The 22,129-nt window shown below is 48.5% G+C and overlaps 1 protein-coding gene across 1 annotated transcript in view; it reads right to left on the bottom strand.

Annotated features, from left to right (window-relative positions):
• Nucleotides 1–22,129, bottom strand: part of EPG5 (ectopic P-granules 5 autophagy tethering factor) — a 94,712-nt gene that overhangs the window by 66,327 nt on the left and 6,256 nt on the right. The window contains exons 3-15 of the mRNA XM_083402591.1: nucleotides 20,777–21,023; nucleotides 18,540–18,676; nucleotides 17,823–17,930; nucleotides 15,626–15,699; nucleotides 12,949–13,057; nucleotides 11,323–11,437; nucleotides 10,117–10,267; nucleotides 8,414–8,569; nucleotides 6,283–6,440; nucleotides 4,808–4,962; nucleotides 3,554–3,694; nucleotides 1,596–1,760; nucleotides 171–290 (exon numbers count right to left, since the gene is read on the bottom strand). Coding sequence (XP_083258717.1) covers nucleotides 171–290; nucleotides 1,596–1,760; nucleotides 3,554–3,694; nucleotides 4,808–4,962; nucleotides 6,283–6,440; nucleotides 8,414–8,569; nucleotides 10,117–10,267; nucleotides 11,323–11,437; nucleotides 12,949–13,057; nucleotides 15,626–15,699; nucleotides 17,823–17,930; nucleotides 18,540–18,676; nucleotides 20,777–21,023 — 1,836 coding nt within the window. The remainder of the gene's footprint in view (nucleotides 1–170; nucleotides 291–1,595; nucleotides 1,761–3,553; nucleotides 3,695–4,807; nucleotides 4,963–6,282; nucleotides 6,441–8,413; nucleotides 8,570–10,116; nucleotides 10,268–11,322; nucleotides 11,438–12,948; nucleotides 13,058–15,625; nucleotides 15,700–17,822; nucleotides 17,931–18,539; nucleotides 18,677–20,776; nucleotides 21,024–22,129) is intronic.

Raw genomic sequence — 22,129 nt, 5'->3', positions numbered from 1 at the left:
GCAGACACGGCGCTGAGGGTTGCGAATGTGCCTCCCGCACGGATCACATTCACAACCCGAGGTTCCACTGTATTGAAACGTATGTGTGAATTTTGGAAAACTTAATAAAAAAAAAACTTCAGTGCAAAAAAGCCAAGCTAACAAGAAGCATTCAAGGAAGAAGGACGTACCTGCTTGATGCTTTCAGAGATGAGCCCGCTGTACGGTTTCTGAGAGAGGTACTTCTGGTAAGCTTCTAAGACCATGAGCGCAACTTCAGCGTGGACCGTTGGGTCGAGATGAAGGCCACCCTGATGGTGAATGACGTTTAAGACACAGGCCTTAAATGTACAACCTTCCCATCACATCACAGTAAACCGTGGTCCTTGGGGCAGGTATGTTTGAACAAGGGACTGCGGTCTGTCCCAATGAACTGAGGGTTGTCCTTGGCCTACTGAGTAGAGTTGCTTGAAGAGTAACAGCCCCTGGCCTGTTTCCTCCCTGCACTAGCAGGGAGAAGGCAAAGCCACCCAGAAGGGAGCATGCTGGCAAATAAACAGTGGTGGCTTGCAGAGGCATGCCTCTGTGTTTTAATATTTTGTTGGAAGCTGCCCAGAGTGGCTGGGGAAGCCCAGCCAGATGGGCAGGGTATAAATAATAAGTTATTATTATTATGTCTGTTTTCAGAGGCCAGGGGTAAAAAAATTCCATTTACCCAAGCCTTTGGGCTGCTCATTTGCAATGTGGATAAAAACTAGCCTTTTGTAGAGAGGTAAAATTTGCATTCGTTGCTCCGCCCGTTTCCGCTCTGTCCCCACCCATTCAGGGGCCTCACAAAATTGCCCATAGGAGAATGCAGCCCTCATGTAGAAAGGGGCTCTATGAAATCCGCACAAACCTTCCTCTGGACTGAAACGTCATCATCATCATATATTATTTATACCCCACCCATCTGGCTGGGTTCCCCCAGCCACTCTGGGCGTCTTCCAACACAATATTAAAATACAGTAATGCATCAAACATTAAAAGCTTCCCTAAACAGGGCTGCCTTTAGATGACTTCTAAAAGTCTGGCAGTTGTTTTTCTCTTTAACATCTGATGGAAGGGCATTCCACAGGGCGGGTGCCACTACCAAGAAGGCCCTCTGCCTGGTTCCCTGTAACTTGGCTTCTCGCAGCGAAGGGAACCACCAGAAGGCCCTCGGCACTGGACCTCAGTGTCCGGGCAAAGCGATGGAGGTGGAGACCCTCCTTCAGGTATACTGGACCGAGGCCGTTTAGGGCTTTAAAGGTCAGCACCAACACTTTGAATTGTGCTCGGAAACGTACTGGGAGCCAGTGTAGGTCTTTCAAGACCCGTGTTTCAAGACCGGTGTTTTTTACTTTGCAATCAGCTGATGCATTCATTACGACGAAGCAAAAGCCTGTTTAAAGGAGCTTTTCACTCCTGCACAAGCGTGCGTGTTTGTGGGGCGGTGGGTGTCTTCGAAAATGGAGCCTGCCACCTGCAGTTCCCGCCCCCCACCCCAAAGTACTGGTATTAAAAATAGCTGGAAATTTGAATGCATTGTTCGATTCACTGATTAAAAAGCTGCAGCCCTCTTTCTCCACACGCACCTGCTCACCGAGTCCCCAGTTCAGTTCTTCCAAGATAATGCAGGCGAGCTTGTTCTCCACTTCAGTGAGGCTGTGATTCAGAAGCCAGTCGCGGATCAGGGCTACCTCGGATGAAGACGGCTTCCAGAGGTGCATGGGCAGCTCTTTAAATAAATAAAGGGAAACCTAAGAAGAAAAAGGTGACAGGTATGCCGATGAAGATGCTGGAGTAGAGCAACAACCGGGAAAAGACAGACATAACATTTTACAAGAACAGGAAGAAGCACCACGGACAGAATAACTGCCGCACACAGGATATAGTTTGAGTGCCTCACTTGTAGTTTTATAAAGCATTTAACGTGCCAACACGAATAGAAGTTATTAATATTGCAGTTGTTGTATAAGGGATTATGATGATGACCGGAATGTAATAGAAATTAATAAGATTTTTAAGATTAATAAGATCTAGCACGTGGGGGGGGGCTAAATTACATAATTCGGTATTTGAACAATTGGTATTAGTAATTGTATTATAAATCGGTATTGTTATAATGAGGCTGTTATTGGAATGTAATTGAAAACTAATAAAAATATTATAATAAAAAAAGACCATCTCAAAGGTCCAGGGAAGTCTTTTTTAACGCTGTTGGGCGTGAGTAATCTTGCAGAAAGATTAAAGCAACAGAATCGAAATCTTGGACCCGTTTACACAAGCCTCTGTTGACATCCATCTATCTCAAGAGACAAGGGAGTGTACTTCCAGGGGCGAAGTACAACTGCTGTGATAGCAGTGCCAAAGTGAGCTCCCCAGGTGCAAGACTGGGCAGTGTGTCTGGAGGTCCTGGGCTGCTCAGACGACAAGACCACCCCCCCCCGCCTCGCTGATGGGATACAAAGGAAAGCAGAGCAAGACGTCTGGCACCAGCTTGGCTGCAGGAGTTGCCGGAAGGAGGCAAACAAGGCGCCATCCAACCGTCTCAGGGACTCAGCTCCAGATTTGTGCAGGATTTACTCCTTAGCCTTTTACCGTATTTTTCGCTCTATAAGAAGCACCAGACCATAAGACGCACCTAGTTTTTGGAAGAGGAAAACAAGAAGAAAAAAAATATTCTGAATCCCAAAAGCCAGGACAGCAAGAGGGATCGCTGCGCAGCGATCCTGCTTGCTGTCCTGGCTTATGGGATAGCCGCGCGCAGCCTCTCCCAGGCAAGGGGAGCCTTCAACTCCTGCCCAGGAGAGGCTGAACACGGCTAAGGCTCCCGCAAGAGCCGCGCTCCCTTTAAAGAGCGTGTGGAGTATGTGTGTGGCTCTTGGGGGCTTTTCCCCGAGGAAGGAGAAGGGCAGCCCTTCTTCCTCCTTGGGGAAAAGCCCCGAAGAACCACACACACACTCCGCACGCTGTTTAAAAGGAGCGCTGAGCAGAACCTCCCACCTGCATTCACTGCATAAGACGCACACACATTTCCCATTACTTTTTAGGAGGGGGAAAGTGTGTCTTATAGAGCAAAAAATGCGCTATCCTGCAAGGCAGCGAAGGTTTAGGAGGAGAGTTTTCATTCTCCCACACGGGCTACTTTCCCAGGCTGCCAAGCCCTATCTGCCCCTTGGCTCTCAGCTCATGGTTTTTTAAGGTGGCTCTTATTTAGCAGTATAGGCTCTATGGCCCATGGGTCCTATCTCCAACAAGCCTGTGTGTGTTCTGTGATTCAGAACATGCTTCTAGTCCCTGCTGTTTACCCAGATAGGAGCTGTGGGGTATGCATTTGGGAGGTGGCAGGCGGTGAAATATCGGGGCGTGGGTGAATGAAGTTTCCATCATTCAGAAGGTGAGGCCTTCCCCTTCCGAACCAGAATAAACGCAAAACAACAGGGCTGGAGTACAATTCTGGCGGGAGCATTTTAAGTTGTACATGGCTAAAGGACGTTCTCCATCAACTGGGCTCAGCAACAGCAGCAGCCCAGCATGGCGTGGTTCTTACCATGCCAACCTTTTCAATGGTCTCTTTGACTCGGTCCAGAAGAACAGAGATCATGCTGGTGTGGACAGCGGTGATGGCGCCCAGGAGCTCCCGGCCGACCTTTGAGAAAGTCTCTCTGGTGGAAAGGCTGACATAAGACACCTGGAAAAATACAGCGGTTTTTATTTCATTTTTAGCCGCCCACTGGGGCTTTCCCTGGTAAAACACCATTTCTCTCTTTTATTCTTTTTTAAAAAAATAATTTTTATTGAATGATTTTATGTTACAATCATATTACCACAAAATATAATTGAGAAATAAAAATGACATACAACAACATTTTGTTTATTTGTTATTTACCGTCTTGTTTCCTCCCAAACATTCCATTCCATACAACACACACAAACAGAAAAAAAAGAAAAGAAAAAATTAATAATGAAAATAATTTTTTCCCCCTTTTATCTTAAAAAAACTTTTCTTCAATTTTGACTTCCTGTCAAGTCCCTTTGCATATGTTATATCTTACAATTGAATGCACGCAAAACAATAAACCTTTCTATATGACTTTTTCAATACATTCAGAAAACATAGGTAAAGGTAAAGGTACCCCTGCCCGTACGGGCCAGTCTTGACAGACTCTAGGGTTGTGCGCCCATCTCACTCAAAGAGGCCGGGGGCCAGCGCTGTCCGAAGACACTTCCGGGTCACGTGGCCAGCGTGACATCGCTGCTCTGGCGAGCCAGCACAGCACACGGAAACACCGTTTACCTTCCCGCTATAAAGCGGTACCTATTTATCTACTTGCACCCAGGAGTGCTTTCGAACTGCTAGGTCGGCAGGCGCTGGGACCGAACAGCAGGAGCACACCGTGCCGCGGGGATTCGAACTGCCGACCTTTCGATCGGCAAGCCCTAGGCACTGAGGCTTTTACCCACAGCGCCACCCGCATCCCTCAGAAAACATAATAAATCCTTAATTGTTATCCACCTCCTTTTACTTCCTTTGTCACTCGAATGCTAGCACGGAGTCAAAACGCCCTTTCTCAGCAAACAGCCTTGCTCAACTTCCGACAGACGAATGGCTGGCCGGGACCAGGAAAAGGAGGCCAACACACAGCCATCTCTTAGCAAGTTCGGAGCAGAGGCAAGATTCGAACCCGGGGCTGCTTCCTTCGCAGCTCTGCCTCGCAGCTGCAGTGCGGAAGCCACTCCCGGGTCGGAGCTTTCCGCCCAACACCGCAGCTCCCTCTCACCTATCGAACTGCTCCTGGCTCACCTCATAGATTTCCAGCACGATGACTCTGACAAAGTCCTGGTCAGCATCCTCGCGTTTCGCCTGAGCCATCTGGGCAAACGTCGTCAGCAGACAGATCTCCTCGGAGCCGTTCATCGACTGGAGATACTTTTCGAAATTCTCCAGGTGGGCTGGGTCTGCCGGTGGCAAAAGAGGGGGCTGGTTTTATTTCAAGGGCAAAGATCGGAGGTTCTCCTTTAATGGGCATTTCATTCCATTCTGCGTCACAGCGGTGAGCTCCAGATATTGTCTGACCGCAACACCCACTGTCCCTGATAAATGGAGTCTGCTGTCTGGGGCAGAGGGGAGCTTGAGTCCAGCATCATATGGAGGATGAGGATAATGATTAATAATAATAAATAAATAAATAAATAAATAAATAAATAAATAATAATAATAATAATAATTTATTATTTATACCCCGCCCATCTGAATAATTTATTATTTATACCGCGCCCATCTGGCTGGGTTTCCCCAGACGCTCTGGGCGGCTTCCAACCGAATATTAAAAACAATACAGGGTCAGACATTAAGAACTTCCCTAAACAGGGCCGCCTTCAGTTGTCTTCTAAAAGTAAAATAGTTATTTATTAAAATAGATTATTATTATTTTATTTATACCCCGCCCATCTGGCTGGGTTTCCCCAGCCACTCTGGGCAGCTTACAGCACATAAAAAATGGTTAGACATTAAAAAAAAACTTCCCAACACAGCTTTCAGATGTTTTCTTAAAGTCAGATAGTTGTTTATTTCCAAATTGGCTACTGCTGCTGTGTTCTAAATAGATAAGGGGCCTGAACGGCTGCCCAGCATGACCAAGTCTGCACAGAGCAGCTAACATGGGGTGGAGGCAGGCAGATCTGTTCCGACCGGCAAAGAATTGGGAGTGGAAGCACACAAACGGCTGTAAAAAAAAGAAAAAGAAAAGCCATCTGCCTATGTGGTGTAGAGGTTAAGAGCGGTAGACTGGTAATCTGGTGAACCGGGTTCGCTTCCCCGCTCCTCCACATGCAGCTGCTGGGTGACCAGTCACAGTCTCTCAGCCCCACTCACCTCACAGAGTGTTTGTTGGGGGGGAGGAAGGGAAAGGAGATTGTGAGCCGCTTTGAGTGATAAAGCGGAATATCAAATCCAAACTCTTGTTCTAAGCCCAGCCATTTGTCCCCAAAGCAGATCCACCCACCAGCCTTCAGAAGGTTACACAGAAGGGAATGTGGCTCTCAGGCTGAGAAAGATTCCCCAACGTTGCACCACCACCAGGAAGATGGCCAGAGGGTTGCATAGCAGTGATGGATTCAGAAGGAACCGGTGCCTGCCTGCGTGACTGCTTGCTTGGTCCCGCGACACCAGCCCTGATGCTTACACCACAGGCAGATGAGCATCCAAATATACCTGGCTGAAATTCCACATGCAAACACCCAAAGAAAAAAAGGAAGAAAGGGGGGTTGAGACGCTACCATTGAGTTGGCGTTTGCAGTCGGCGAGTTGCACTGCAGCACACAGCTTCTCCAGGTTCTCGCTTTCTGCGCAGTGCATGATGGAGAAGAGTTTCCAGAGCATGTTGCAGGACAGGGTTCCGTACGGCATCTCGGACATAAAGAGCCAGACCCCTAGCCTGTTGGGAAAGGGAAGACCAAACAGAAATGTTTCAGGCGCAGGAATAATACTAATAATAATAATAATAATAATAATAATAATAATATTTTTTATTTATACCCCGCCCTCCCCAGCCAAGGCCGGGCTCAGAGCGGCTTACAAGCAATAATAAAAACAAGATGAATGATTACAACTTAAAAACAAAAGTAAAATACAACATTAAAATAATGGAACATTAAAATATTAAAATGTAGCCTCATCACAGGAGAAGGAAAAGAAAAAAGAAAGAGAGGGAGGGAGGGAATCAAATTGGCTCCAAGCCAAAGGCCAGGCGGAACAACTCTGTCTTACAGGCCCTGCGGAAAGAAATCAGATCCTGCAGGGCCCTGGTCTCATGAGGCAGAGCGTTCCACCAGGCCAGAGCCAGTGTTGAAAAGCCCCTGGCTCTGGTTGAAGCCAATCTAACTTCCTTAGGGCCTGGGACCACTAGGGTGATGTTATTTATGGACCTTGAGGCTCTCCGTGGGGCATACCAGGAGAGGCGGTCCCGTAGGTACGAGGGTCCTAGGCCGTGAAGGGCTTTAAAGGTCAAAAGCAGCACCTTAAATCTGACCCTGTACTCCACCGGGAGCCAGTGCAGCTTGAAAAGCACTGGGTGAATATGCTCCCGTGGCAGAGACCCCGTGAGGAGCCTCACTGCAGCATTCTTCACCCGCTGGAGTTTCTGGGACAGCTTCAAGGGCAGCCCTGCGTAGAGCGAATTACAGTAGTCAAGCCTGGAGATGACCGTCGCATGGATCACTGTGGCCAGGACGGGGCGGGAATAATAATAATAATAATAATTTATTTATTGTTTATTGTTTATTATTTATACCATGCCCATCTGGCTGGGTTTCCCCAGCCACTCCGGGCGGCTTCCAGCAAAATATTAAAACACAATAATTAATCAAATGTTAAAAGCTTCCCTAAACAGGGCTGCCTTCAGATGCTTTCTAATAGTCAGATACAGTGGTACCTCGGGTTAAGAACTTAATTCGTTCTGCAGGTCTGTTCTTAACCTGAAACTGTTCTTAACCTGAAGCACCACTTTAGCTAATGGGCGCCTCCTGTCACCACCACGCCGCCAGAGCACGATTTTTGTTCTCAGCCTGAAGGAAAGTTCTTAACCCGAGGTACTATTTCTGGGTTAGCAGAGTCTGTAACCAGAAGCGTATGTAACCTGAAGTGTCTGTAACCTGAGGGTCCACTGTAGTTGTTTATTTCTTTGACATCTGGTGAGAGGGTGTTCCACAGGGCAGGCGCCACTACCGAGAAGGCCCTCTGCCTGGTTCCCTGTAACTTCACTTCTCGCAGTGAGGGAACTGCCAGAAGGCCCTCGGCACTGGACCTCAGTGTCCGGGCAAAACAATGGGGGTGGAGACGCTCCTTCAGGGATACTGGACCGAGACCATTTAGGGCTTTAAAGGTCAGCACCAACACTTTGAATTGCGCTCGGAAACATACTGGGAGCCAATGTAGGTCTTTCAGGACCGGTGTTATGTGGTCTCGGCAGCCGCTCCCAGTCACCAGTCTGGCTGCCGCATTCTGGATTAGTTGTCGTTTCCGGGTCACCTTCAAAGGTAGCCCCACGTACAGCGCATTGCAGTAGTCCAAGCAGGAGATAACCACAGCATGCACCACTCTGGCGAGACAGTCTACGGGCAGCTACCCTTGCTGCCAAGGCAGAGAGGATTCTCAAATGGTCCAGCCCCTCATTTTGTCAGCTTCGGTGCATCTCTCCCACAGAGGAAACACATATCACACTAACCTTGGCAATTAACTGCATGCTAAAAAGCTCCGATAAAAGCCATTTTCCTCCACAGCTTGAGGATTTGAGTTCTGGCCTTCTATCGGGTCCCACCTGACTTCACAGCTCTCTTCTAGACGCAACCTAGACTTCCCCAACCGCCACAAATGCCGCCCCCGCCCCCAGCACAGCTCCTCGTTTCCTACCTTTTCGCTTTCAGGACTTGGAGGACAGCCCTCAGGAAGAGCTCGTCAAATTCCACCTGCAGTTTCTCAACAGAGTAAGGGTGCATCTCGTAGCCGTAGGCTTTGGCCTGGCTGGCATACTGGGCCCAGTGGTCACTCACGTAGCAAAGCGTCATCCTAACAGCAGGAGGCGAGAGAGGGGGAACAGGACAATGCGGAAAATCTGAATGTCTACAAATCATTTAAGAACGTAAGAAGAGCCTTGCAGCCAGATCAGGCCAATAGTGCATTGTAGTCCAGCCTCCTGCTCTCACGGTGGCCAACTACTGTGGACTCTCCTTCCTTGGAGGTTTTTAAGAAGAGGCTAGATGCCCATCCCTCTTGGATGCTTTAGCTGAGATCCCTGAAATGCAAATGGCCAACTCCACCATTTTCTGATTCTGTGATCAGTAAATAGTGAGGATGATGCAAGAGCTGCTGAGCTACACATGCCAAAGGCCCCTTTGGAAACATGTAAAGAACCACAAGAAGCTGTTGCATGGCCCTCAGACTCCTTCTGACTCTACAATTCTAAGATGTTTTGATTCTAAAAAAGGTAAAGGACCCCTGGACAGTTAAGTCCAGTCAAAGGCCACTATGGGGTTGCAGCGCTCATTTCGCTTTCAGGCCGAGGGAGCCGGCATTTGTCCATAGAGAGCTTTCCGGGTCATGTGGCCAACAGGACTAAACCACTTCTGGTGCAATGGAACACCATGACGGAAACCAGAGAACACGGAAACACCATTTACCTTCCCGCCACAGCGGTGCCTATTTATCTACTTGCACTGGTGTGCTTTCGAACTGCTAGGTTGGCAGGAGCTGGGACAGAGCAATGGGAGCTCACCCTGTCACGGGGATTCAAACCACCGACCTGATTGGCAAGCCCTAGGCTCTGTGGTTTAGACCACAGTGCCACCTGCATCCCCTGTTGTTAGGAGGCACCTTTTTCCTCAGAGAACTACAATTCCCAGAGTGGATCAACAATCAATCTCTCTATAGGCCAAGGGAGCTGGCTTTTGTCCGCAGACAGTTTCCGGGTCATGTGGCCAGCATGACTAAGCCGCTTCTGGTGAACCAGAGCAGCACACGGAAACGTGGTTTACCTTCCCGTCAGAGTGGTACCTATTTATCTACTTGAACTGGCGTGCTTTCGAACTGCTAGGTTGGCAGGAGCTGGGACAGAGCAACAGGAGCTCACCCTCATCGCGGGGATTCAAACCGCCAACCTTCCGATCGGCAAGCCCAAGGGGCTCGGTGGTTCAGACCAGAGCACCACCCATGTGGACCTGTGCCTAGAAGCACGGGGCAAAAGGAAAGTGTAGATGGGTCCCTTGTAAGACTCAGCAGAGAGAAGGATGGGGACGAAGCCAGAATCAGTCGGCTCTGCCTGTTGCTGTCTCTCACACCACCTGTGCACCCAGCCCCACAGCACAACAGGAAAGCTCCCTTGCACACAGGTGCTCACCTGACATCTGCCGCTGCACACAAAGATCTATACATCAGGGTGCTAATCTAATGCTGGCAGAAGAACAAGATGCTCAGGTGTTTCCTTTGGAGCAAAGCGGCAATTACAAAACTGGGATGGGATGCCGAGAAGAACTGGACAAACAGCGACCTCCACAATCCCACGTTGGCCAAGAAGGAACCTCTGTTGCTCCCTCAGGCAACCAAGCGATGCTCCTTACCTGATGAGGTGGCCGATTCGTTTCACAAACTGCCTGTAGCGGGCTCTGTTGAAGGTTTCCAGTCCCACGGCAAGGAGTTCCACTAAGGAGTTTGCAAACGCAAAGACCTTCATCATCTCTTGAGGCGTTGTTTTCTCAGGAACGTAGATGCCTTCACGAGAGATAAAACAGATCAGGATTGGCAAAGGTGGCGAGGGGGGAGGATTAGCATGTTATCAATAAGTCCTGTTGAAACTGGAATATAGTTCAGTTTACAGCAAGTGTGCTGTCATATATACAGTAATACCTTGGGTTACAGATGCTTCAGGTTGCGTTTTTTTGGGTTGCAGACTGCTGAAACCCGGAAGTACTGGAACGGGTTACTTCTGGGTTTCGGCGGTCATGCTTGCGCAGAAGACCAAATCACAACCCGCGCGTTTGCAGACAAGGGTTGCGAATCCTGCGGGTTGCGAACATGCATCCTGCACGGATCACGTTTGCAACCCGGGCATCCACTGTATTCCAGCATTTCTTATTTTTCCATTTCATTTCACTTTTAATTTGTACATTACTACACACAAGGCAGTTTACAGCGGCGAAATATACAGCACACCTTGTAATAATCTGATCCAATACAAAAGCTCATAATAAAACATAACTTTAAAATGGAACGACCTACATCAAATAAAGTAATATCCAATAATCTATTAGAATAGTACACAGTAAAATTAACTCTCGAAACATCAGCAAATAATAGCTAAACTGAAATTCACTCTTAACAATTGCAATAAATAATTACTAAGCTACGAGCAGTTAAAATAACTGCAAGTCACCGTGTGTAAAATATCACGATACATGCAAAACCGAGTAAAGGGATCAAATTGAGAAACGAAGACACACCACTTATAAAATTATTATTTAAAAAATTAATCTTAACCTCTGTCTTAGGGTGCCAGTCCTACTGAACTAGGCTCACTCCCTGTTCCCAACCTACTAAGTAGGAACATAGGAAACTGCCTAGCACAGAGTTCGAGTGTTGATTCCTCTTAGTCTACACTGACCGCCAGCAGCTCCTTTGGGATTTTATACAGCCGTCTTTCTCCCCAGGCCTAAGTGGAGACGCTAGGGATTGAACCCACGGCCTTTCCATATATACCAGCTACTTCAGTTGACATTCCACACCGTTTCCATATTGCCCGACCCACATCCCTTGGGGACTTCGCTTACCTTTAGAATCAAACCCAAGGATGTGCTGGAAGAGTTCGTGAAAGGGGAACTGGGACAGAAGCGCAATCAAGTCGTCTTCCAGGAGGAGGACCCAGCTAGTCTCAGAATCTTCGTCCTAGGACAAAAGACAACAGAGCATCAAGAGGCTGCATTTCCCGCTGTCCCGGAAGTGCACAGTGCCATCTCTCTGGATTTTTTTTTAACCTTTTAAATTTTATTAACATATAAAACACATACATATACATTTACACAATTACACAACACACATACATAACACACTACAGTGGTACCTCGGGTTAAGTACTTAATTCGTTCCGGAGGTCCATACTTAACCTGAAACTGTTCTTAACCTGAAGCACCACTTTAGCTAATGGGGCCTCCTGCTGCTGCCGCGCCGCAGGAGCACGATTTCTGTTCTCATCCTGAAGCAAAGTTCTTAACCTGAAGCACTATTTCTGGGTTAGCGGAGTCTGTAACCTGAAGCGTATGTAACCCAAGGTACCACTGTACCTTATTTTCAAAACATAAAACATACCTACATTACTCTATATAGTAGCTACCTATACTGTACATATCAACATATCTACACACCTACCCGACTCGGACACCCACCAAGTGACTTGACTTCCAGCCGTTCTCGTTAACGCTACTTTATTTTTCCAACCATCTTAAATGCGTATCATTACTTCTTTAGTCTCTTCTTCTATCTTAACTTTACTCTCCTTTCACTCTAATCATTTTCTGGATTCACTCAATATCTGTCAGAAATTCTACTTCTTCCACATAAATTTTGATGTATTCCTTAAAGACAGGTAAAGGTAAAGGGACCCCTGACCATTTGGTCCAGTCGCGGACAACTCTGGGGTTGCAGCGCTTATCTCGCTTTATTGGCCGAGGGAGCTGGCGTACAGCTTCCGGGTCATGCGGCCAGCGTGGATAAGCCACTTTTGACGAACCAGAGCAGCGCACGGAAACACCGTTTACCTTCCCACCAGAGCGGTACCTATTTATTTTCTTGCACTTTGACATGCTTTTGAACTGCTAGGTTGGCAGGAGCAGGGACTGAGCAACAGGAGCTCACCCCGTCACGGAGATTTGAACCGCCAACCTTCTGATCAGCAAGTCCTAGGCTCTGTTTAACCCACAGCGCCACCCACGTCCCTTAATTCCTTAAGGATAGCTCACTCTTTATTCACTTTTTGTACCATATCTCCTCTTAAAAAGGTAAAGGTACCCCTGCCCGTACGGGCCAGTCGTGTCCGACTCTAGGGTTGTGCGCCCATCTCACTCAAGAGGCCGGGGGCCAGCGCTGTCCGGAGACACTTCCGGGTCACGTGGCCAGCGTGACATCGCTGCTCTGGCGAGCCAGCGCAGCACAAGGAAACACCGTTTACCTTCCCGCTGGTAAGCGGTCCCTATTTATCTACTTGCACCCGGGGGTGCTTTCGAACTGCTAGGTTGGCAGGCGCTGGGACCGAACAGCGGGAGCGCACCCCGCCGCGGGGATTCGAACCACTGACCTGACGATCGGCAAGTCCTAGGCGCTGAGGTTTTACCCACAGCGCCACCCGTGTCCCTATATCTCCTCTTATCCTCCCTGTTAGTGCCATCCCTCTTAAAAGGTACCTCTTCTCCTCCTTCATCCACCAGAGTCCAGTTCCCAGATTCCTGCCCGGATGAGGAAGACGCCTTCCGTTCGCTCGGTTTCATGTGGCACATGAACTCCGCTCGATTTCTGCGAAACACAAAAAGGCAGCAGGCCGTGAAAATTGGGTCATAGAGACCAAAAGAGGGGGAGGAGGCTCCATCCTTGCTGGCTAGTGTTCTGGGGGGGGGGCAAGGGAGAGGGGAGAGCAAGGCCAGCAGCTCTCAATTACCTTGGCACACCCCCTCTTGCAGCTGACCCGACTGCAAACACAAGCAAGCCAAAAGGGAAGCTGAGTCACAGGGAATGGGCTTCCCTTGCGCTTGATCCAGAAGCAGCAGTTAGGGCAGAATTCTGCAGCGCAATGGCTGGCAGGAGTGAGGCCTTGCCAGCAATCTGTGCTCAGAAATCTGCACTGGCTGCTGGTTTGCTACTGGAGTTACTACTAGAATGTAGTACTGCTAGTTACTACAGTGGTACCTCGGGTTAAGTACCGTATTTTTCGCCCTATAGGACGCACTTTTTCCCCTCCAAAAATGAAGGGGAAATCTGGGTGCGTCCTATGGGGCGAATGCAGGCTTCGCGGACCTCTCCGCTAGCAGCGGGAGCGCTCCCGCTGCTGGCGGAGAGGTGCCTGCACGCTGAAGCCTGCGCGCGCTGAGCTCAGCGCGCCCAGGCTTCGCGGACCTCTCCGCCAGCAGCGGGAGCGCTCCCGCTGCTGGCGGAGAGGTGCCTGCACGCTGAAGCCTGCGCGCGCTGAGCTCAGCGCGCCCAGGCTTCGCGGACCTCTCCGCCAGCAGCGGGAGCGCTCCCGCTGCTGGCGGAGAGGTGCCTGCACGCTGAAGCCTGCGCGCGCTGAGCTCAGCGCCTCCAGGCTTCGCGGACCTCTCCGCCAGCAGCGGGAGCGCTCCCGCTGCTGGCGGAGAGGTGCCTGCACGCTGAAGCCTGCGCGCGCTGAGCTCAGCGCGCCCAGGCTTCGCGGACCTCTCCGCCAGCAGCGGGAGCGCTCCCGCTGCTGGCGGAGAGGTGCCTGCACGCTGAAGCCTGCGCGCGCTGAGCTCAGCGCGCCCAGGCTTCGCGGACCTCTCCGCCAGCAGCGGGAGCGCTCCCGCTGCTGGCGGAGAGGTGCCTGCACGCTGAAGCCTGCGCGCGCTGAGCTCAGCGCGCCAAGGCTTCGCGGACCTCTCCGCTAGCAGCGGGAGCCAGCACTGGGCTCCCACGGCTTGCAGAGAGCTGCCTGTTTCCGGGCTGGGGTCGGGGGAAGCTCGGGCTTCCCCAACCCCGCGCCTGGGGGGGAAATAATTTTTTTCCTTTATTTCCCCCCCAAAAAACTAGGTGCGCCTTATGGGACGGTGCGTCCTATAGGGCGAAAAATACGGTACTTAATTCATTCCGGAGGTCCGTTATTAACCTGAAACTGTCCCACTGCCGCCGCGCCACCGGAACGTGATTTCTGTTCTCATCCTGAAGCAAAGTTCTTAACCCAAGGTACTATTTCTGGGTTAGCGGAGTCTGTCACCTGAAGCGTATGTAACCCGAGGTACCACTGCACTAGAATGTATTGCAATTAATTGTGATTTTACATAAACTGTGCTATTTATACTGTTATTAGCTGCTCTGAGCCCAGCTGGGGAGGGTGGGATATAAATAAATTATTATTATTATTATTATTATTATTATTATTATTATACCTCTGGTTAAGAACTTAATTTGTTCCAGAGGTCCATTCTTAACCTGAAACTGTTCTTAACCTGAGGTACTACTTTTGCTAATGGGGCCTCCCGCTGCCACCGCGCCACTACCATGCAATTTCTGTTCTCATCCTGAGGTAAAGTTCTTAACCCAAGGCACTACTTCTGGGTTAGCAAAGTCTGCAACCTGAAGCGTTTGTAATCCAAAGCATTTGTAACCCAAGGTACAACTGTAAAGGTAAAGGTAAAGGTACCCCTGCCCGTACAGGCCAATTTTGACAGACTCTAGGGTTGTGTGCTCATCTCACTCTATAGGCCGGGAGCCAGCGCTGTCCGGAGACACTTCCGGGTCACGTGGCCAGCGTGACGAAGCTGCTCTGGCGAGCCAGCGCAACACACGGAAACACCGTTTACCTTCCCGCTAGTAAGCGGTCCCTATTTATCTACTTGCACTTAAGAGTGCTTTCGAACTGCTAGGTTGGCAGGCACTGGGACCGAGCAACGGGAGCGCACCCTGCCGCGGGGATTCGAACCGCCGACCATGCGATCGGCAAGTCCTAGGCGCTGAGGTTTTACCCACAGCGCCACCCGCATCCCGAGGTACCGCTGTATTAGTATACAAAACCCTTAACAGTTTCCAAAAGACCAGAAAAGACTTTTTATGTATGTGTCAACAGCTGCATGGATGCTACTAGCCCAAGGATGGAAAGAAGAAATTTAAAGCAGCTGTGTAGATGACACATAATTTACAGTTTGTGGAGAATATTCTCCGGAGAATATTCTCACCTCACATTGCTAGTCCTGTATATATCCAGTTTGACATTTTGTGGGTAGCTATGAGGTTACCTGCACAGGGGGGAAATAAATTTGTTTGCTTGGTTTGGAAGAACATCTTCCCAGCACAGTGCTAAGCAGAATAACACCCCTAGCACCACGGAGAGGAAGAGAGGCTCTTTTGAATACTTACTTGGCAGGAGACATAAGCAAAGCAAGGGACTGCATGAAGTGAAAGAGCCCCGAGGGGTTATCCAGAACCCGAATCTGAAAGCAAACAAGAAATTGATGAGGGATTTAAAAAATAAATAAATAGGTGCTACTCAAACTCGGGTGTCTGGGAAATCAAAATCGAAATGCACCCAATACATCCAATTTATGATTTTTTTAATATATTTTATTAAGATTTTCACAAAAGAAAAAAACAAAAATAGTAAAAAAAAACAATTAAAAACAATTCAAATTTTGCATAACACATCCTGCATTTGCTTGGTTCCCGGACCTCCCCACACCTCCCCTCTTTGTATTCCAATTCAGTTTATTTATTCAGCAAATCCTTTCCCTCCTTACTTTATCCTTATCTTGATCTTAATATATTATATCTTTAAATTTTCACCTGTTGACGTTCCATTTTTACATATCCATTCATACCATTCTTACTAAAAATCCCTTAACCTCAATCCAACATCATTCTGACATTCATTAATTTTATAATATTTCTGTAAATAGTCTTTAAATTTCTTCCAATCTTCCTCCACCAACTCTTCTCCCTGGTCTCGGATTCTGCCAGTCATTTCCGCCAATTCCTTGTAGTCCATTAGCTTTACATCCAATTTATGAATTTATGGGGAAACGGTTTCCACAAGAGCTGAGGTGAGATGCTCAAAGGCAGATAAACACAAAAAGAGCTCTGAGAGCAGATTAGAATATGCAGGAAAAGATGTTGGTGCGGCCCGTCCCAGACTGCGCCATTTCAGACCTCAGGTAGAAAGAATTATACTTTTAATGCTCCCTAAGATAACACACACCTGCCTATGAAAACAAGGCTAAACTGCTTTTTTAAAAAAAGGCTAGTTTTGCACATTCAAATTTCAAAAATGCTGCATTATCATTAGATTTCTATACTGTTCTTCATCCGAGGATCACTCCCTGACAATCTCTTTTTTAAAAAAATAATATTTATTACTTTTAAACCTTATAAAAAGGAGAAAAGAAAGAAAAAGAAGAGAGAGAAAAAAGAAGAAAAAGCAAAAGAAAAAACGATACAGTACAATATATAAACAATACACAACACAACATTAACACATTAAACAAAACAAAAGCAAAAACAGTTCAAAAAACACACATCATACCATCTCAATATCCTCTCTTTCATTCCCTTGTTTCATCGACCTCCTCTCACCTCCCTTTTTGTATTCCATTTCTATTAATTATTTCAGCAAATCCTTTCCATCTTTCTCTATTTTCTGTCATATAATTGTCTTAACATATTTTAGCCTTATTCTCCATTAATACTATAATACTTATTTATACTTAATTCCTTAAAACATTTCTACTAAAGTCGTATAATTCCCTTCCAACATTTTTCTAACACTCATTAATTTTACATTATTTCCATATATAGATTTTAAACTTTTTCCAATGTCCTTCCACCGTCTCGCCGACAATCTCTAATGGTGTGGCCCTAGAACGACTACATTTGTCCTCCTGCCCCCCCCCCCCCTTTAAAAGGTTTCACTAATCTGAAAAACTGTAACTCATTTGCAGTTTGGCACCTCAGTTTGGGGCATTCCTGTGGGGCAATACCAGGGGTCAGCAAAGTTTTTCAGCAGGGGGCCGCTCCACTGTCCCTCAGACCTTGTGGGGGGCCGGACTATATTTTGAAGGGGGAAAATGAACAAATTCTTATGCCCCACAAATAGCCCAGAGGTGCATTTTAAATAAAAGGACACATTCTACACATAATAATAATAATAATGAATTTTATTTATACCCCGCCCTCCCCGGCCAGAGCCGAGCTCAGGGCGGCTAACACCAATAAAATCACAGTAAAAACATAAAAGGGGGAGGAAAGAGAGAAATAGAAAACCAATTTAAAATACAGGTTAAAATGCAATTTAAAATGCAGCCTCGTTTTAAAGTAGCCAATAAATCAAGACCATAAGGGGAGGGAAACATAAGGGTCAGACATGTAAAAACACACTGATTCCCAGACCGTCCGTGTGCCAGATTTAGAAGGTGATTGGGCTGGATCTGGCCCCCAGGCCTTAGCTTGCCGACCCATGGGCAAGCCCTCCCACACCTGCCTCCTAAAGTGCAACTGCCCAAGAGACAGCGAGATCTGGGTCCCCAGCACATCCCCGTAAGAAGCAACGATTAAACATCCACACCTGAATGAAAGGAACAGCCCACTTGCTAACGCCGGCCGGACAGCGGAGGATGTGGTTTAGGAGGAAAATGTGGTCTCCTGGACAACCAACCTTTTGCAAGACGGACACCTGGAGAGACAGGAGACAATTTGAAAGGCAGTTAAGGGAGGGGAGGACTGCAAAGCCACAGTTAAAGACGGATCTCTTAAAATAGAAGCATACTGAAAGGCACAGTCCCTCTTCAAAGCTCCCCATTCCAGACCCTCTTCTCCTTGCATTGCTATTCTTGACTTCCTTTTGCTAGGTCACTTGGGGAATAGGAAGCGGGTGGAGCTGTGGGTTAAACCACAGAGCCCAGGACTTGCCGATCAGAAGGTCGGCGGTTCGAATCCCTGCGACAGGGTGAGCTCCTGTTGCTCGGTCCCTGCTCCTGCCAACCTAGCAGTTTGAAAGCATGTCAAAGTACAAGTAGATAAATAGGTACCGCTCCGGCGGGAAGGTAAACGGCATTTCCGTGCGCTGCTCTGGTTTGCCAGAAGCGGCTTAGTCATGCTGGCCACATGACCCGGAAGCTGTACGCCGGCTCCCTCGGCCAATGAAGCGAGATGAGCGCCGCAAGCCCAGAGTCGTCCGCGACTGGACCTAATGGTCAGGGGTCCCTTTACAGTTACCTTATAGATATAAAAGGATTGCCCTAGCACGAGATTTAGGGAAGATCTGACTGCCTCTGTTTCTCACCAGCCTTAGCAGCCAGGAGAGCACGTCACTCTCAAACTGAGGATCCTCAACAACCCTGCGCATGAAACTGAAGAGGACGCTGATGCATTCCTTCAAGGGACCCACGTCCGAGGAAACATTTTCAGCCTGTTTAAGAACTGCAAACGAGGAGAGAAGAAAACGGATTAAGCGACCTCACAGAAATAATGCAGAGTACAGTGGTACCTAGGGTTACAGATGCTTCAGATTACAGACACTTCAGGTTACAGACTCTGCTAACCCAGAAATAGTACCTCAGGTTAAGAACTTTGCTTCAGGATGAGAACAGAAATTGCGCGGCAGCAGGAGGCCCCACTGGCTGAAGTGGTACCTCAGGTTAAGAACAGTTTCAGGTTAAGAACGGACCTCCGGAGCGAATTAAGTTCTGAACCTGAGGTACCACTGTACTGGGCCTTTGCTAGGAAGCCTGCACTGGGTTCGAAACCTTGCCTAGCCATGAGGAGGCCTGCACCAAGTTGCCACCTCTTATTGATGGACCGATTTCATTTATATTCCAGATTTTCTCCACGAAGTTCGAGGTGGTCCACACGGTTCTCCCCCTCCTCATTTAATCCCCACCAGAACCCTATGAGGTCAGTTAGGGTAAGGATAGAGAAGGGAATAGCCGCCCAGTGTGGCCAGGGCAGCCCAGCCAGATGGGTGTTGTTGTTGTTGTTGTTTAGTCGTTCAGTCGTGTCCGACTCTTCGTGACCCCATGGACCAGAGCACGCCAGGCACTCCTGTCTTCCACTGCCTCCCGCAGTTTGGTCGGACTCATGTTTGTAGCTTCGAGAACACTGTCCAGCCATCTCGTCCTCTGTCGTCCCCTTCTCCTTGTGCCCTCCATCTTTCCCAACATCAGGGTCTTTTCCAGGGAGTCTTCTCTTCTCATGAGGTGGCCAAAGTATTGGAGCCTCAGCTTCAGGATCTGTCCTTCCAGTGAGCACTCAGGGCTGATTTCCTTCAAAATGGATGTGTTTGATCTTCTTGCAGTCCATGGGACTCTCAAGAGTCTCCTCCAGCACCATAATTCAAAAGTGTCAATTCTTCGGCGATCAGCCTTCTTTATGGTCCAGCTCTCACTTCCAGATGGGTGGGGTACAAATAATTAAATTGTTTAAATTGTTACAAGGTCACCCAGTGAGGGATCTGAACCCTGGTCTCTCAGGTCCTGGTCTGACTCTGGTGGTTGTAAAGGGGTGGGAATGGGATAACCGTCACCCCACAGGGGAACTGGGGGCAGATGCAATTTAATGACATAAATACACTCGTACCTTCTGGAAAGGATTACGTTCAAGAACCAAGATACAACTGCAGTCCCTCTCCTTGGCTGAAGGCAACACGCAATTGTAGGGTTGTGCACAGACACACACAGACACACACAGATGCTCTCAGCAGCCCCACACCACTGCCCAGGTGCCCAGAGCATGAGAAGCTGCCAAACAGAATCCCCCCCTCCATTTTCTACGTCAACACCCCAATACGTATACCACAGCCCCTTCTCTCACACACTGTGTGGATAGTGGGAGGGCAGGGAGAGCAAAAACCCATCGTGCATTGCCAGAACGTACAAGAAGGTAGTCTGAACCTCCCCGGAATAAAATACAGTGGTGCCTCGCAAGACGAAATTAATTCGTTCTGCGAGTTTTTTCGTCTTGCGAAGCACCACGGCGGGGAGGGGTGGGGAGAAGCAGGGCAGCTGCCGCAGCTGGTCCTTGGACTCACCCGCGCCCTGTGGACACCGCGTGATGCGGTTGCTGGAGGGCGGCGGGGCTCAGGAGCGCGACTCCGGCTGCAACGCTGGCTGCTGGCGGCAACGGCTCCTGAGGGGAGCGTGGAGGGCGGCGGGCAGCGGCGCGAGGCAGCCGGAAGGTCGGCCGGAAGGTGGGAGGGAGCCGGAGGAGCGGGGAAGCGAGCGTGCGACCGTCGCCATGACAGGAGAGGCAGGGCTGTTTCGTCTAGCGAAGCAAGCCCGTAGAAAAATCCGTCTTGCGAAGCACCTCAGAAAACGAAAAACCCTTTCGTCTAGCGGGTTTTTCGTCTTCCGAGGCATTCGTCTTGCGGGGTACCACTGTACCTCCAATTAGCATATGCGCTTCGCTTGCGTAATTTATGCAGGTTGCAGAACGGGAGCGGAATTCTGCCGCTTTCTGCACACGGCGCCCCTGATGCTTCCTGCCCGTGGGGAGTTAATTGGAATATAACTCGGATACACGCACCTGGCGGCTGCTGCTGCTGAATGCCCACAGACCTCAGCGAGGAAGAGCTGCTCAGAAGCCTGTAGATGTAAGACTCCACCTGCAGGCGGGACAACACAGACGTGTACAGGTGCAAGGCCAGGGTCTGGTGCACATGCTCAGCCTGGGCTTCGAAGAGCCTCTTCAGGTCTCCCAAAGCGCCTTCGTTCATCTCCACCGTCTGGTAGCGATGGTGGCCGGACACTTTGCACTGATCAGCACAGACGCCCTGCAAGGGAAGCAATGTTCAAAATGAGGAGTTAAGGCGGGTGGGGATCCTTTTAATAATTTTATTAAGTTAAGCGACTTTGTTGCACAATTCAATCTCCTAACATGACTTTTTCAATGTGTTGTGGCATTTTAGGTATCACAGTTTTCATTATGATGATTGCAACTGTTGAGAGTGAATATCTGTCCAATTATTTGTTGATATCCTGAGAGCTCATTTTGTTGTGCCCTATTATATCCTGATGGGTCATTAAATATTACTTCATTTGATAGGTTAAGAATCCTAATTTTTTATTATTGATTTATTTGTACCAGATCAGTTTGCTATTAAGATGTGTGGCCTTGTATATTTTGTCGTTTTCGCAGCTCGCGAACCGCCCTGTGTATAATAATACAGAAAAGCGGAGTACTAATTAAAAGAAAGAAACAGAAAGCTCCAAAGAGTCTGTAGCTGAGTCTGGGCGCTCCTGAGCCGATTGAAGACATTCCTTAAAAGCGTGTGGTATAGCCCTCTCAGGATGCTCATTCAGGATCCCATTCCAGAAGCATTTCTGCAAGTCAAGAGGTGTTCACCCAAAGATGAAAGCTATGGAAAAACTCTGGTCTAGGAGGCTAAGCAACAAGGCATGTTAGGCCTCACCATTTCTTGGGAGGGGAAATTCAAACAAGCAAATTCCCCCATGCCACTAATACCTGCATTCTGAAATAGCTGTGTAATAATAATAATAATAATAATAATAATAATTTATTTATATGCCACCTATCTGACTGGGTTGCCACAGCCACTCTGAGCCGCTTCCAGCAAATTAAACACATTTATTTAACTGTGTTTATATCCCGCCTTTCTCTCTAGGGAGCTCAAGGTGGTGCACATACAGTTCTGGCCCTCCTCATTTAACTAACTCCCAGAACAACAACCCTGTGAGGTTTGCCTGGCCTCCCAGGTCTTAGTCTGACACTCTAACCCAGTGTTTCCCAAACTTGGGACTGGGACTCCAGCTTTTTGGGGGAAGTACAAATCCCATCATCCGTAGCTAGGAGAATGAGTGATCAGGGATAATGGGAACCGTAGTCCAAAAGCAGCTGGAGACCCAAGTTTGGAAACAC

This window comes from Podarcis tiliguerta (genome assembly GCF_965153285.1).
Source record: "Podarcis tiliguerta genome assembly, chromosome: 11".
Taxonomy (NCBI): domain Eukaryota; kingdom Metazoa; phylum Chordata; class Lepidosauria; order Squamata; family Lacertidae; genus Podarcis; species Podarcis tiliguerta.
Note: the sequence above shows the minus strand (reverse complement) of the source record. Positions and strands in the feature narration are given on the sequence as shown.